This window comes from Dermochelys coriacea, chromosome 10 (assembly GCF_009764565.3).
Source record: "Dermochelys coriacea isolate rDerCor1 chromosome 10, rDerCor1.pri.v4, whole genome shotgun sequence".
Classification (NCBI taxonomy): domain Eukaryota; kingdom Metazoa; phylum Chordata; order Testudines; family Dermochelyidae; genus Dermochelys; species Dermochelys coriacea.
Window position 1 is genome coordinate 66,689,735 of NC_050077.1, and position 14,601 is coordinate 66,704,335.

The 14,601-nt window shown below is 36.2% G+C and overlaps 1 protein-coding gene across 4 annotated transcripts in view; it reads left to right on the forward strand.

Annotated features, from left to right (window-relative positions):
• SPPL2A (signal peptide peptidase like 2A) overlaps nucleotides 1-14,601 on the forward strand; it is a 48,900-nt gene that overhangs the window by 31,454 nt on the left and 2,845 nt on the right. Inside the window, exons 9-16 of one of the 4 annotated variants that reach the window (XM_038419655.2) lie at nucleotides 2,049-2,130; nucleotides 2,439-2,513; nucleotides 3,627-3,683; nucleotides 3,876-3,929; nucleotides 4,359-4,458; nucleotides 5,749-5,826; nucleotides 6,182-6,342; nucleotides 8,461-8,494. In XM_038419655.2, the coding sequence (XP_038275583.2) occupies nucleotides 2,049-2,130; nucleotides 2,439-2,513; nucleotides 3,627-3,683; nucleotides 3,876-3,929; nucleotides 4,359-4,458; nucleotides 5,749-5,826; nucleotides 6,182-6,342; nucleotides 8,461-8,494 (641 nt within the window). The remainder of the gene's footprint in view (nucleotides 1-2,048; nucleotides 2,131-2,438; nucleotides 2,514-3,626; nucleotides 3,684-3,875; nucleotides 3,930-4,358; nucleotides 4,459-5,748; nucleotides 5,827-6,181; nucleotides 6,343-8,460; nucleotides 8,495-14,601) is intronic. The other 3 variants (XM_038419654.2, XM_038419658.2, XM_038419657.2) reach the window with 3 other exon arrangements.

Here is a 14,601-nt window from a genome sequence, read left to right on the forward strand (position 1 = left end):
CAAATGTATAAATCACCTATCCGTAGAGAAAAATCCTGCAGCAGTGTTCTTTCTAAGTTTTTTTTGTTATTTTTAGCTTTTAAAAAGTATACAAAACTTTACTAAATTTAATAAACAGATGAATGAAAAGAACTGGTAACATTAAAACAAAGCTAAACAATTCATGGTTATATGGTTATTTGTAGTTACTAACAAAATAAATTCATAGTGGTGAGGGGGAATCATAATTCCTTCTTACTTAACGGAAGAATAAATCATAGAATATCAGGGTTGGAAAGGACCTCAGGAGATCATCTAGTCCAACTCCCTGCTCAAAGCTAGACCAATCCCCAACTAAATCATCCCAGCCAGTGTTTTGTCAAGCCTGACCTACTGAAAGAAGGAGGAAAAAAGAAAGAAAGAAGGATGCAAAAACAGGAACATGTTGTTTGGGAAAAGATTGACTAAGCTAATAAGTCTTCCACTACCATTCTCTACTAAAAACAAGTCTCTTGAAGCCTTGTGCAGAACAACATATAAGGCTAATATTAGCCTCAAAGAAGCAAAACTAAAAGAGGTGGCATACCATGGGTTGGCACAAAGTATAGCTCTACTAGTCTTTGTGGCTGAGATTTTTTTTGGGGAAAAGAGAGTGTACATAGGTGAGGGGCAGCGGCAGCTGTTTCATCAGTATCTTCCCATCCAGTTCATCTGTGCAGTTGATGTACTCTACAGCATGCTGGTCAGGGGAGTCTGACAATTCTATCAGGAGTTGCTCATGTGTAAATGTGCCATCTTGAAACAAGTCTCCATGTTTTCATTAACATTGCTTCCTAACAGCTAAGTTACTGAAAATAATGTTCATATTGCAGGATGGATTGTTTACACATAAGCTCAGTGCTGCAGTTTATAAAGACAAACTCCACCCATTAGTGCTTTCCCAGTGGCTTAATTGAGGAAGAAAATGAGGAATTCCTGAGTTAATTTTGGTATGAGTAAGGAAATAGATCTCAGTACTTCACCTTCCTGGCATTGCAATGATTTAAGATTATTCTGTTAATGTTCCATAAGTTGCTTAAATGCTGAAAAAAGCTTGATAACGTATTCTAAATTCACTTAGTGAATTATTTTTTAGATATAATTTGTGCAGAGCAATTTATCTTGAGCTGCTGGCATGAATGTAACACAAGCTATGTATTTTTCCCATACCAGCAAAACTGCAGTTGTCTGATTGCATATGCAATGGTGGAAACGTAAAATAGTGAGGTGGTGTGAAGGTGCAGATCCCGGTCAGTAGCAGGCTCCAGGAGTAGCTTTCAAATACAGCTCTGAGGTGAAAAATTGGGCTTCAAGGTGACTTCTTCTTGAAAGGTGCTGAAGAACCCTCAACTTGAAGGGATCTCAGTGGGAATTAGAAACACTTGGCATTTCTGATCAGGCCCTTAAATGGACACCATGAACTTGAAATCTACTCTTAAAATAAGTTGACAGTAGTTTTGGGTACTGCACTAGTACCTGAGTTCCACTGTCCATTTTTGTGGGGCTTAAAACCATATTTTCCCATTTTAAAAAAACTTTCTTCTCCCCCACACAATTGAGGAAATTTACTAAGATTACAATCCTGAAACTTCTTTTGAGTGAGTTGACTACTGCAGCCCTGCAGATTTCCACTGAGGCTCAGCATGGGCACAGCAGCCTACCCATTTCCAAGAAGTTGCAGGAATGAAGCCTAATTGCTTATACATGGTGAATAGGAAACTGACTATATACAAAATTGGAATATTTTTGCTCCTTTTTCCATTAAAGTAGTCTTAAATATTACCTGTTACAATAGCAGATAAAAGACTTGCAGTTAGAAGTGTGAATTTTTAAGTTAAGACAATGCTCCATTAATGAACATCAATAAGTAGGTATAAAAACTAGACTTCAGTCATTGTTATAATATTTTGCCGTAAGATTATAGAATTGGTCTTTTCTTCCAACAAGACCAAACAAACCTACAGTACTCTGAAAATATAGAAAAATAAAATGTAAAGAAGGTGGGTTTTTTTTGTTGTTTTTGTTTGTAGGTGGGCTTGGATTTTACAAGATATCTTGGGAGTTGCTTTCTGCCTAAACTTTATTAAAACGCTGAAAATGCCCAACTTTAAGGTACAGTAAACAGTTTACTTAAATAAAGCATGTTGGTATGCATGTAGAAATACTAATAACCCGGAGGTAAATTAAAGAATGAAAAAGAATGTTTCCTTTTTTCCAAAAATATTAAAGTTAGCAGAAGGACTCAACAGAATGTTGTTCTTATAAATCATAAACTAAAACTACCAATAGAAAATATTCTCTCATAAAATTTATGAAAACATTAAAGGTAACCTCTAGGCATTTAGTAAGGATTGATGTATAAATGATAATCATGCAGTCTTTGAAAATTTGTGTTTAATGTTTCCTTCTCTGTTTGCCAGTCATGTGTGATACTTCTAGGTCTTCTTCTTTTGTACGATGTATTTTTCGTCTTCATAACTCCATTTATCACCAAGGTAGGTCCACAGTTTTGATAAAGATTTGTGGTATGGATGCCTGCTGGTGCATTTTATATTTTGTGGATTGAATTTTATGCATTTAAATATTGTCCGGACATGGCTACCATTCTAGATGCTCAGTCTGTTACTCCCAAGAGTTTGTCTGTTAAGTAATTTTTCCTCAGTTTCTCAGTCTACCAACATCTTAATGAAGGGTTGCACAGGAATGTTTGTCTCCATTAATTTAAACTTCGAAACAAAGGGGAAAGAATGGAAACAATGTAGCGAAAATAAAGTGGATCCAAGCTAAATGCAGCCTTGGGGTGGGGATGAGTACCAGTGGATACCTCCTATTTCTACTATAATCCCTTTGGATATAAGGAGCACTAATATAATGGCGGGGGAAGGGAACCAGCCTCAGGATGGTCATTAATCCTTCAAAAATGTATCTCACAGTAAATTATTGTATATCTGTTTTCTGCTACAGCCCCCAAAAGCCTGCTCTGTTTTTACTTGCTATAGTGACATTCTAATAAATGTTGTCAGTGTCATACAGCAGCCTGCTGTTTTCCAAATTCTCAGTTTTATTACTGCATCCTGTCTAAATTCTGAGTGTTATTACTGTATCCCATCCTTTGCTTTCAGACCCTTATGTATCAGTTGAGGTTTTGGCGCTTTGTAGAATGCGGATTCTTTAACGTGCTGTGGCACAAATTACTTGCAAGTGCCCACGTTTCAAAGTAGAAAGAACAAGGATACAATGGCAGAGGAGTAGATTGCTGACAGATTCTTCAGCTAAATAAAACTTTAGCTGCTTTCATTAGAAAACAAACTATAGTAGCCAGTTTAGGTCTGACTGTGTTTTTAATACAAAACGAAAGCATAAATCTTTACTTCATTAATCTGTGCACTTCACTGGAATTTGAACAGCTTCTGTTTTGGAACAGTGCATTCCATTTTAAATGGGTTTGCTGGATGATGTCCTGGACAAAATAATCCTGCATACAGTAGTACATTAAGGGGATTATAGGACACTGAGGTGCAAGCAGCAATTCTATCTGTAATATTGAAGTGTTACACTATATACTTAAGTATTAATTCACTAATTTTAAAAATAACCTTAAATTTCAGAATGGGGAAAGTATAATGATTGAAGTTGCAGCTGGTCCTTTTGGAAACAGTGAAAAGGTATGAATAGTCTTTTTCTGCAGTATGAATGCAATGTGAATACATATGTGCAGCATATAACACTAACTGAATTAGCTATGGAAAGTCAGTAAATTCAAGTAGCTTTTTGGTATAATTTTCTCACAAAATATAGCCAGCTTTTGCTACTTTTGTTTAAGTATTAAATACCTGTTGACTTGGGTTTGATCCTAGAATGATGGAAACTTGGTGGAAGGCCCTACTGAACGCTCAGCTCCCCATGAGAAAGTAAGGATTGTATTTCGGATATGTTCACTGGACTTTAAATTGCATCCTCTGAAAAGGCTATTCTTTTGGGGAAAACCTGACTCTCAAAATTTTCCTCTTCAGGGCCTGGATATCATTGTTGATCAATAGCTTATAGTCAGGATAACAAGGCATATCTAGTATTCCCATTGTTTGTGGTTACATTGTTCTTAATTTTTTTCACTTATATGATCTGTAAAATTGCAAATTCATTTTTTCTACTCTAAATCTTAAAATCACATTTTAAACACTGTTTGTTGGTTCCTGTTTTCTTAATTCAGGTTCTTCCTAATTTGATGTTTTTCAGAAACTAGATGAATAAGTAGTTCTAATATCATTTTAATGTTTCTTTAAAAAAAATTATACGATTTAGATTGGATTTATGTGGAATTTAAAAATATTGTTTTACAGTTACCAGTTGTTATTAGGGTACCTAGACTTGAATACTCTGCACTGGCGTTATGTGGAATGCCATTTTCACTACTGGGTTTCGGAGACATCATTGTACCAGGTAAAGAAATGTTTTTGGCAGCTATAAACAAAATTATCTTTGAACCTTTTTCATAAGAACCTGATTCTCAAAGTGGATTTTCTATATTTCAGGCCTGCTCCAGAATTTAATTCTGATTTCTAGCTTTTGATCTATGTACATGCATTGTAAAACAATCTGTATTTTTATAATAGTCTGTAGTCTAAGTACAATTGGTGTTTTAAGATTTGTAAAACAATCTGCTTTTATTTATATAGCAGATTGTTTTACAAATATATATGTATTTTATTTTCATGGCACTTGTATTTGTAGAATATAGTGCCATTAATAATAATCAGGATCAGTGATCTTAAATCAAGCTAGTTTTTACAGGAAATGTAACATGGCAAAGGATTATCATCACTTAATTTCTAATTATATGATGTATGGTACAATACAAAATCCTCATAGTAAAAGAGCAGTGTATACTACATAAATTATTTCTATGGTGTTTATAGAAGGAGAAAATGTATTTGCATTTTAATCAACATCATACTAATAATTAGCTCTCCATCAGTAGATCTCACAGCACTTTACAAAAGATTAGAAGGCTTGTCTTGTGAAAACCTGGCTCTGCCATAGACTTTTTGAGATCTTGCAGAAATCGCTTAACCTCTGTCGTGACTTTCTCATCTGTAAAATATGAGTGTTAATTTTTCTCTACTGTCCTGAGGCAAAATTTAATTCAAGTGTGTTGAGAGTCTTTGATGGAAGGCACTGCATACGTGCAAAGTATTGGGTGTTTCTTACCGCTGTGCAGATCTGTCGCTTATATTTAATTAAATGGAAAGCACATTAGCTCATTTAAATGGGGATATTGACTTTAGACATGGCTCTAGAATAAGCCTATCTCTACGCTGCAGGTACTATAGCAGCATAGCGATAGCATTCTAGCCATGCCTCTGTGATTTAGTACAGTGATGGAAGGGGGTTTTCTGAGCAACACTAGCTAGGTCAAGAGAAGCATTCTTCTGTTGAACTAACTCTGTCTACTCTGGGGTTAGGTTGGCATAGTTACGGGAGTCAGGTGTGGATTTTTCACACCCATGAGCACAGTAGCTATGTTGATGTAAGTTTTTAAGTATAGACCCGGGCCTAAGATTTCTTAAATAAAACTAATAGTCTTCTAGCTGTCCACGATATTTAACTTACAATTTTATAGTTAACTGTTTTCTTCCATATTGTTGCTCTAATGCGAAGTATGAATGTAAATTCATGTTATGGCAACTAAAACTTCTTCCAATAAATACTTTGTGCATGTTCTCTCTTTAGGTCTCCTGGTTGCCTATTGTCGAAGATTTGATATTCAGACAAGATCATGTTCTGTATATTATGTTTCCTGCACCATAGGTAAATAATTTTAATACAGTATTTTGGCAAAGTGTGTATTTCTGTAAACTGCTTTTGTGAGATTACTAGATGATTTTCTTCAATTTTACAAAAGTGAATACTTCCAATATTTTAATCTCTAGTTTTTTTTACTTGTCTGTATCTGAGTTGCATCATTATAGAAATCAGTACTCTTGAAAAAGTCAATGAATATTTAAAGTGCACTGAAATTACTATTTTTGCACATTTACATAATCAAATGGAAAATCCTGTAATAGCTATAGTATTAGTCCTGTATGCAAAGGATATCTGTAATACATGGAGTGATGTACTGCTGTATGCTATTCAGTAGCTGTCCTGAATTTTTTTTTAATAGCTTATGCTGTTGGCATGGTGTTGACTTTTGTTGTTCTGGCACTGATGAAGATGGGACAACCTGCTCTTCTCTATTTGGTACCATGTACACTCATTACCAGCTCACTTGTTGCTTGGAGACGCAAGGAGATGAAGAAGTTTTGGCAAGGTAGCAGCTATCAGGTAAGTAGAATACATTGAGAACTGTCAAAACAGTTTTGTAACTTTGTGTGTATTCTTCCTTGAATAGGTGTGTGGTAATATATTAGTAGCCAGTCACTTTACATCTGTATTAGTGGTGCTTATTGCATTTCTTTAATTTAAAAAAAAAAAGCTTTTTGTAGAAGCTAAGTATATTTTAGTCTATAAGTCAACTTGATAGAACAAGATTTAAAGGAAAATACAAATATTTGGCTCAGTCCAGTAATATGAAAAATCAAAACAGATGACATTTTTTACATGAATACAATAGGAATTTTGCCAGAATGTGTATTATTTTCTGTATCTTTGAGCCATCATCTTAATGCAAAGTGTTATCATTTGGAACACTGAATGTGGCACCCAAATGTTAAATTGGAAACCAGTTTCCAGTCTGCAATAGTTTTGTATTAGAATATACTTTAAAAAAAAAAAATTGGACACACACTAATGTTGGTTTGACGAGTAGTTTAGAAACTAATTTCTAATGTTTTCTGCATTGATCTTATGCTGTCATGATCACAAATGCCATTCTGCAACAAAGTGACCATTTGTGACGGGGGGGGCTTAGAAATATCAATTACAATCAAAAACTTATGTCTCACTGTGTCAGCACAAAGCAGTTGTAAACTAACACTTTGAGGATTTCCCCTGCCTAAATTGATTCTTTCTTGGGTGGTGAGAATTATAGTGGCTCATATGCCATTCACCTCTTGGCTGCTGGCACAAGGCACCAGGCCTATGGAAAGGGGTCACAGACAGAGCATCTCTATGTCCCTGCAATCTCTTGGGAGCTGTTGGTAGCTAGCGTATGTAAAAGGAGCCTTGATGTTGCTCTGATTTATTCTGGGAACTGTCTCAGCAGTAGGACAATCCAAGAATACTGGGAGAATTTAAAGATGTCTTAAAGCCATCTTTGTATCTCCTTCCACAGAGTTGTGTGATAGCTCTGGCCAGAATATGGATCACTATTTTTAAGAACAATTGACTTATGTTGAGAGAAATTGCTCTTACTAACTGACTTTCAGATAGCTGTGTTAAGGAAAGTGGGAAGAATTTTTTTTTTTCCTAATATATAATATAGGATGACACTCATCCAGATGTAGAACTGACATGGCATGGAGGTAGCCTCTCTATATTGCCTGTCTGCTGCCTCTAGGAGTAGAGAGTTATAGTTAACTTAATTCTGAGAGAACAATGTAATGTTCCTCATTTAAGTTGTTAGTATGTTTGGTCTAAAAACTTCTAGTTTTTTAGCCACCAAAAAATTTTCTCACACTTCCTCTAACAAATTTCATACTTCGAAGGTTTATGTTGCCATAGTAGTTATTGTATGTACTTTTTCAACAATGGGGTTTGTTTTGTTTTTTAAGGATTAAAACTGCTCTGAACTTGGCCCTGTTATTGGGTCAAAGTTTGGCGCGCACACACAAATTGATTTACATATTGGAGATCTGGCTGAGGTTTAAACATTCTGTGTGATCTTAATGAGACACTTACTCAATTTGTTCTGTACAGTTTTAGGATTTCTTTGCCTTTATTTCACCCAATTTATATTTTTCAGAGGATCTTATTCAATGCTTCTTCAGATTCAGAGAATCCTATATATCTCAGGTCTTTATTGCATAGTTTAACTTCCTGTAGTATATGCATATTCCGTATTTTGAACTAGAAATGGTTTCTTTACATACCTTTTATTTTAAAAAATATATTGGGGCCAGATCTTCAGTCACTAATGCTCAGTGCAGCTGGAGGAAAGGTGTGTTTTCAGCCATCTTTTGGGTAAACTTCTCTTGAGGCCTCTGGGGGCTGAAATAGCACTGGAATACATTAGCTGGAGCAGTCCTTACTGGGCTGAATGGGGACCCTTGATGTACCTGCTGCATATGCTTTATGCCTGTGAGGATTCTCCCACACTGAGAAAATCACCTTTGAAGATGCCTAATATCTTGTCATTAATGTATAAAGTAAGCTAGACTTAGTCATTTGACACAATAGCTCTGGTTTTCTAGATGCTGTTATCACTAAATAATTCTTTTGTTAGTTTTGTCTTGAAACATTCCTGTTGTATATGACTGTAATAATGGAGTGAATTTCATTTAGGTGTTGGACTCCTCCAGGAAGCCTTTGCTACAAGGTGTGATATAGTCTTCTTCTTTTAGTGAAATTTGTATAAATCTGCTCATCCGTTCTTTTCTTTTGCTTTCTTTTTTTCAATCTTTTTTTCCACCTGCTTTCCTTCCATTTTTGGATACAATTCATTTAAAATATAAGGCAGATGAGAACTTCTGATTATATACTTTAAGTAGCATAAGAGTCATGAAGATTTCAGCTTTAATGTGGAATTTGAATTATTAGGCAAACTACTGGTAATAACTGTATCAAAAATGAGTATTACTAAAGGACAGAGTCTGTCCCCCTCCAAAAAAACAACCACCAAAACCAAATTGTACACATTTTCTTCAGTAACTTAGCTACCTTTTCACTCAGGTAGGGTAATGGCGGCAGCAGCAGCAGCCACTTTCCGCTGCATTGTCACAGCAATAAAAACGTATCATGGAACTAACTGAAGGATGCCCTTCTGTTGTCTTTCCCCTAACAACCCCCATCCTTTGTCAAAAATTAAAGTGTGCCCTTTTTTGACAGAGGGTGAGAAAGATTTAAAAATTCTAATATGTAAAATTGAAGACATATTACGTGAGTTATTCTGCTTTCTAGGTATCACGTTTTTCTTGAGAGTATTGTTAGAACTTAGTCTAAATTCAGGGCACATGCAGGCTGAGAGCAAGTGGAACAATGTTTCATAAGAGTGGTGGAGGGGCCTGGGGTACCTCACTATTACTCAATACATCAGATCTCCATTGATGCCATGAGAGTCACTGGATTGGTGTTTGATTACACTGCTTGCTATCCTTACCTGTGTGATACCCCACTGATATTTCCATCTGGCTCAGTGCCTCATATAATTCTTGTATACTACTGTCTGTGTGTGAATATTCTCTCATAGTCATTACTGGGTAACAGCTTCCACATCCAGCCACACATTGTGCTGCCTTTCTTGACTGTCTTAGATCCTGTGAAGACCATGGTTCAGCACAGTACCCTGCCCCTTATTTGTTGCACATCTTTTCAAAGCTTACAGGAGGATGATTAAGCAGTTTTATTCCACAGCCTGAGATGAGTATCTTTGTCCTGGTCCACACTGGGGGTGGGGATCAATCTAAGATTATGCAACTTCAGCTACATGAATAACGTAGCTGAAGTTAACATACTTAGATCGACTTACCATGGTGTCTTCACCACAGTGAGTCGACTGCTGCTGCTCCTCCATCGACTCTGCCTGCACCTCTCGTGGCGCTGGAGTACAGGAGTTTGACGGGAGAGCACTCGGGGATCGATTTATCGCGTCAAGACTAGATGCGATAAATCGGTCCCTGCTGGATTGATCGCTGCCCACCGATCCGGCAGGTAGTGCAGACATACCCTAAGTGTGCAGTATCTGGAATAACATGCTACTTCACACACATACAGCTTTTGGCTGTTAACATTAATGGTAATCACTTTGGCCATAATTCCAATTGTAATGCTAAAAATGCATGCCTGACTACATAATGTAAATTAATTGCTTTTCTTCTGTTTACTTTTTTTGTGTTATCGTTTTGAGAAGGATTACAGTGTGTGAGCAATATACATTTTCCAGTCAAATTTCATAGAGATTTCTAGATGCAGATGTAGTGGTCTTGTACTGGAATACTATCCACAGTCTCCACCCATTATTATGCTTTCTAAAAACATCCTAATTTTTATTTGCTAGTAGTCTGAACTAACTCTGAAGGGGGACTGCACACTATTGGGCAAATGTGGTGTTTTGAACCCTCATCTATCTTCCTCTCCTCTGAAAAGAGAAACATGAAATTAAATACAGAACTTGCTTAAGCAACATTAATAGTCAGATCAAATTTCACAGAAGTAAAGAGTCAGCTGAATGCTACAAATCCAAGATTACTTGTATTGTTTGTTTAATAACTAGGCAGGAGCCTTAAAATGCAAATTAAAATGGGATGGGCAGTCTGGATTTCTAACCTTAAACTCACTTTCTTCTCCCTCTTTCCTCCTCCCTTCACTCTGCCACAAGAGTACATGTTCTTATTTTTTGGACAGTGTTATCAGCATGAATTTTAAACCTCTCCTGTGGAATTCTTCCTTTATGTTACATTGAGCTAGTTTTTGAGGCTCAGATCTTAGAAATGAGCATGACAGCATACATTTCACAGGTCACGATGCAACCCTACTATCAGATTCTGACCTTTTAAGGTGTACTCTCGCTGGGAATTGTAATGAATCATTGCACACAAGAAAAGCTTTCATGATTCACTAAAATACATGATTTACTTGGAAAAGTAAATTGTTCATTTTTTAAGCATGCAGCAATTCTGTGTAAGGTTGCATAGATTTTTAAAAAATGAATTGGGCTTTTGGATTGCTTATGTTTCACAAGTGTAGCTAAATGGAAAATGTTTCCTTTTTTTGGTCTGATATTTATCATCCGTTATTGATTTAATCCAAATATTTTTCCAAAACCTGTTTTACTGCGCTTGTATTAGTGGAGCCTATAAAGTTGTTCTTGGTGTTTTTAAAGTTATTTTTTTAAAAAATAGTTTAAAGTAAAACTTCTCCCACTGGAGAAAAAAATAATGCAATATTAAAACTGTATAATGTCTGAGAGACTTAGGAGATCATTGTTTTTCTCTCTCCAGATTTTTCCCAACCTGTAAACATAAGTCATTGGCTTATGTAGTGAGCCCTTCCTCACCCATCTGTCTGTTATACTGGATATTGACAAACAAGTACAGTATATGAATAACATGACATGTTGCACAATGTATGCATTTTATTAGTTCTGTAACTTAAATCACACAAGGTCATAATTGCAAGCTACAGATTTAATTAACTAGCAGTAGTTTCTTGTAACATCATCAAACTTTAGCATTATGGTGCGCATGTCTACATGTACATTTTATAAGGTTGGGGGGATTTTTTTAATTGGTTTGAATTTGGGATGACTGACTTGTTCACAGGCAAGTTAGCTGGTCATCTGAAACAGGTGCCAGAAAAACCTTTATACTACACCATACTACTAAGTATTCTGTATCTGCCACATCAGACAAAATCTCTAAAATAATTCTATCATACTTTTAGTTGGCACTTTAACTTTCCACCTATTAAAGCCAGGTTGCCCGAGTTACTACACAAACCCCCAAAACAGAAGAAAATAACACATTTTAAAAACTACCTAATTGAGTTTTTCCATGTACAAAAATGTCACTATCTTAAGGTTTGATATCTTAGTACCTCTCAGAGCTAGAAACAAGTGTTGTGACCCAGGACTTTAACATCTTGGGTTAAGTATCTCATTGCCTGTTGTGGTAGAAATAGGAGCTTTGTGTCACTATAAATGGGAGAGTCTCCGCTTTTCAGTGTTGGACTCAGCACTTGCCTCTGGCTTGAGAGGATCCTGTGATATTGGACCGTAAAACTGTCACACTTGCATATGGAAAAGCTATATTAGGTAGCTTATGTTTCTCAAATATATTTATCATTTGTCTCTTCCTCCAGTGTCTGCTCATTAGGGGATCCATGGTAACTTCAATACCCTTATTTACAGATTGGAAGGGATTTGAAAAAGCTTCAATAACCATTGTTCAGTTAACGAAAACATTTCAAAAATAGCTTCTGTAAAAAAAAAAGTACAAAATACATGGTCATGAGTAGTGCAGCCATCCTGAAAACATGAGGCAAAACATTTTATATCACATCATACGTATAGTATATAAGAAATAATACAGGATCCTGAAATGGAGTTTATAGAACATTTATTCTGAAGAAATTAATTGCCTGTCATTTTAAGCAATCTGCAATACTCCCATTCATTCTGTATCCGGCATTTGGATCTTTGGGGGGGGTGTGTGTGTGTGGTAGCTGTATCACTATTGTTAATATGAGCCTAATCCCAAATCACCTGATGTCATTGGAAAGGCTCCCATTGACTTCAGTGGATTTTGAATTGGTCCCATTATTAACACTGGCTTGTTTAGCGGTATTTTTTAAACAGTTAATAAGTTCTTTTCCAACTCAGTGTTGCATGTATGATCTCAGACTAACTGAGGTAGAGGAGGATATGCATCGTTAGTGATGTGGTAGTGCTTGATTTGACTTCTGATGAAAGACGTGTTTAAAAAAAAATTGTCACCATTCTGAACATAGATTCCAATGCTTAATTTGTGTAGACACACCTAGGAGGGACTTTGGCTTTGAATGATTTGTCAGGACACTGGATTTTGCATCTGTAGAATCTCACAGAAAGCTCTTGATGTGTCCTTTCAGATCAGATTGCAAAGATGAAATCCTGGCTCTGTTGAAGTCCGGTGAGAAATTTTCCACTGACTTCAGTGAGTCAGGATTTCACCCTGAGTGTATGTATGTGCATGTTACAGGTATAACTAAAAATGGAAGTATACCTTTGTTTTGCCTTGCTTATTACCTGTCAATGGAAATTGGCAACAAAAAATCCAGCTTTGCTTTTTAATGTCCCAATTTGAACATTAATTTCCATCACAAAACAGAAATCTGTTGGTTTTGAATTGAATCAGTAATTTTTTTTTCCCCCCAGTACCTAAATACATGGATGATCTTAATCACCTCTAGGCTTGACAAATATGAACCATAATTATGTTTGTAATCGTTTTTCTGTAGGTAAGAGACTTGTTTGTTGTAAAGCTGAAGAATTGTACAAAGGATTCAAAAACAGGCAAGGGTTGGCTATGGATGACAAGTAGTGTGTAAACAGTATAGTTAGAATGGTAGAACAATGTAAGAACATCAGAAAGGGTATACTAGGTCAGACCAATGGTCCATCTAGCACAGTATCCTGTCTTCCGACAGAGGTCAATGCCAGGTGCTTCAGAGGGAGTGAACAGAACAGGCAATCATCAAGTGATCCTCCCCGCCATCCATTCCCAGCTTCTGGCAAACACTAGGGACACTCAGAGTATGGTTTTCATCCCTGCCCATCCTGGCTAATAGCCATTAATGGACCTATTCTCCAGGAACTTACCTATTCTTTTTTGAACCCTGTTATAGTTTTGGCCTTCACAACGTCCCCTGGCAAAGAGCTCCTCAGGTTGATTGTGTGTTGTATGAAGAAATACTTCCTTTTGTTTGTTTTAAACCTGCTGCCTATTAATTTCATTGGGCGACACCTAGTTCTTGTGTTATGTGAAGGAGTAAATAACATTTCCTTATTCGCTTTCTCCACACCAATCACAATTGTATAGACCTATATCATATCCCCCCTTAGTTGTCTCTTTTCCAAGCTGAAAAGTCCAATTCTTTTTAATCTCTCTTGATAGGGAAGCTGTTCCATACCCCTAATCATTTTAGTTGCCCTTTTCTGTACCTTTTCCAATACCAATAGATCTTTTTTGAGATGAGGCCAACCAGATCTGCAGGCAATATTGAAGATGAAGATGTACCATAGATTTATATAGAGGCATTATGATATTTTCTGTCTTATTTATCCCTTTCCTAATGGTTCCTAATATTCTGTTAGCTTTTTTGCCTGGCACTGCACATTGAGTGGATGTTTTCAGAGAACTATCCACAATGACTCCAAGATCTTTCTCAAGTGGTAACAGCTAATTTAGACCCCATCATTTTGTATGTATATTTCGGATTGTTTTCCAGTGTCATTACTTTGCATTTATCAACACTGAATTTCATCTGCCATTTTGTTGCCCAGTCACCCAGTTTTGTGAGATACCTTTGTAACTCTTTGCAGTCTACTTTGGACTTAACTATCTTGAGTAATTTTGTATTGTCTGGAGTCTTCTTAAAAAAGTGGTGTCACTTTAGCTATCCTCCATTCATCTGGTACAAAAGCTGATTTAAATGATAAGTTACATAGTTGTAAATTGTATTTATTTGCAGTGAAGCCAGAGTCTAACTTTTTTCCTCTTCAGAAAGGATTTTCCGAAGTTTAAATATTAAATAAGATGCTTGAATTCTATTTCCAGTTCTTCCAGTGACACTGACTCTTTGAACAAGTTGCTTCACTTCTCTGATCTGCTTATGCAACTGTCAGTTTTGTTTTTTTTTTTTTTTTAAATGGATGTTTCCCTCCTTCTTAGGGGTGTTCAGAAGCTTTTAATTAATTTCTTGTAGAGCGCTTTGAGATCCTTAAATGAA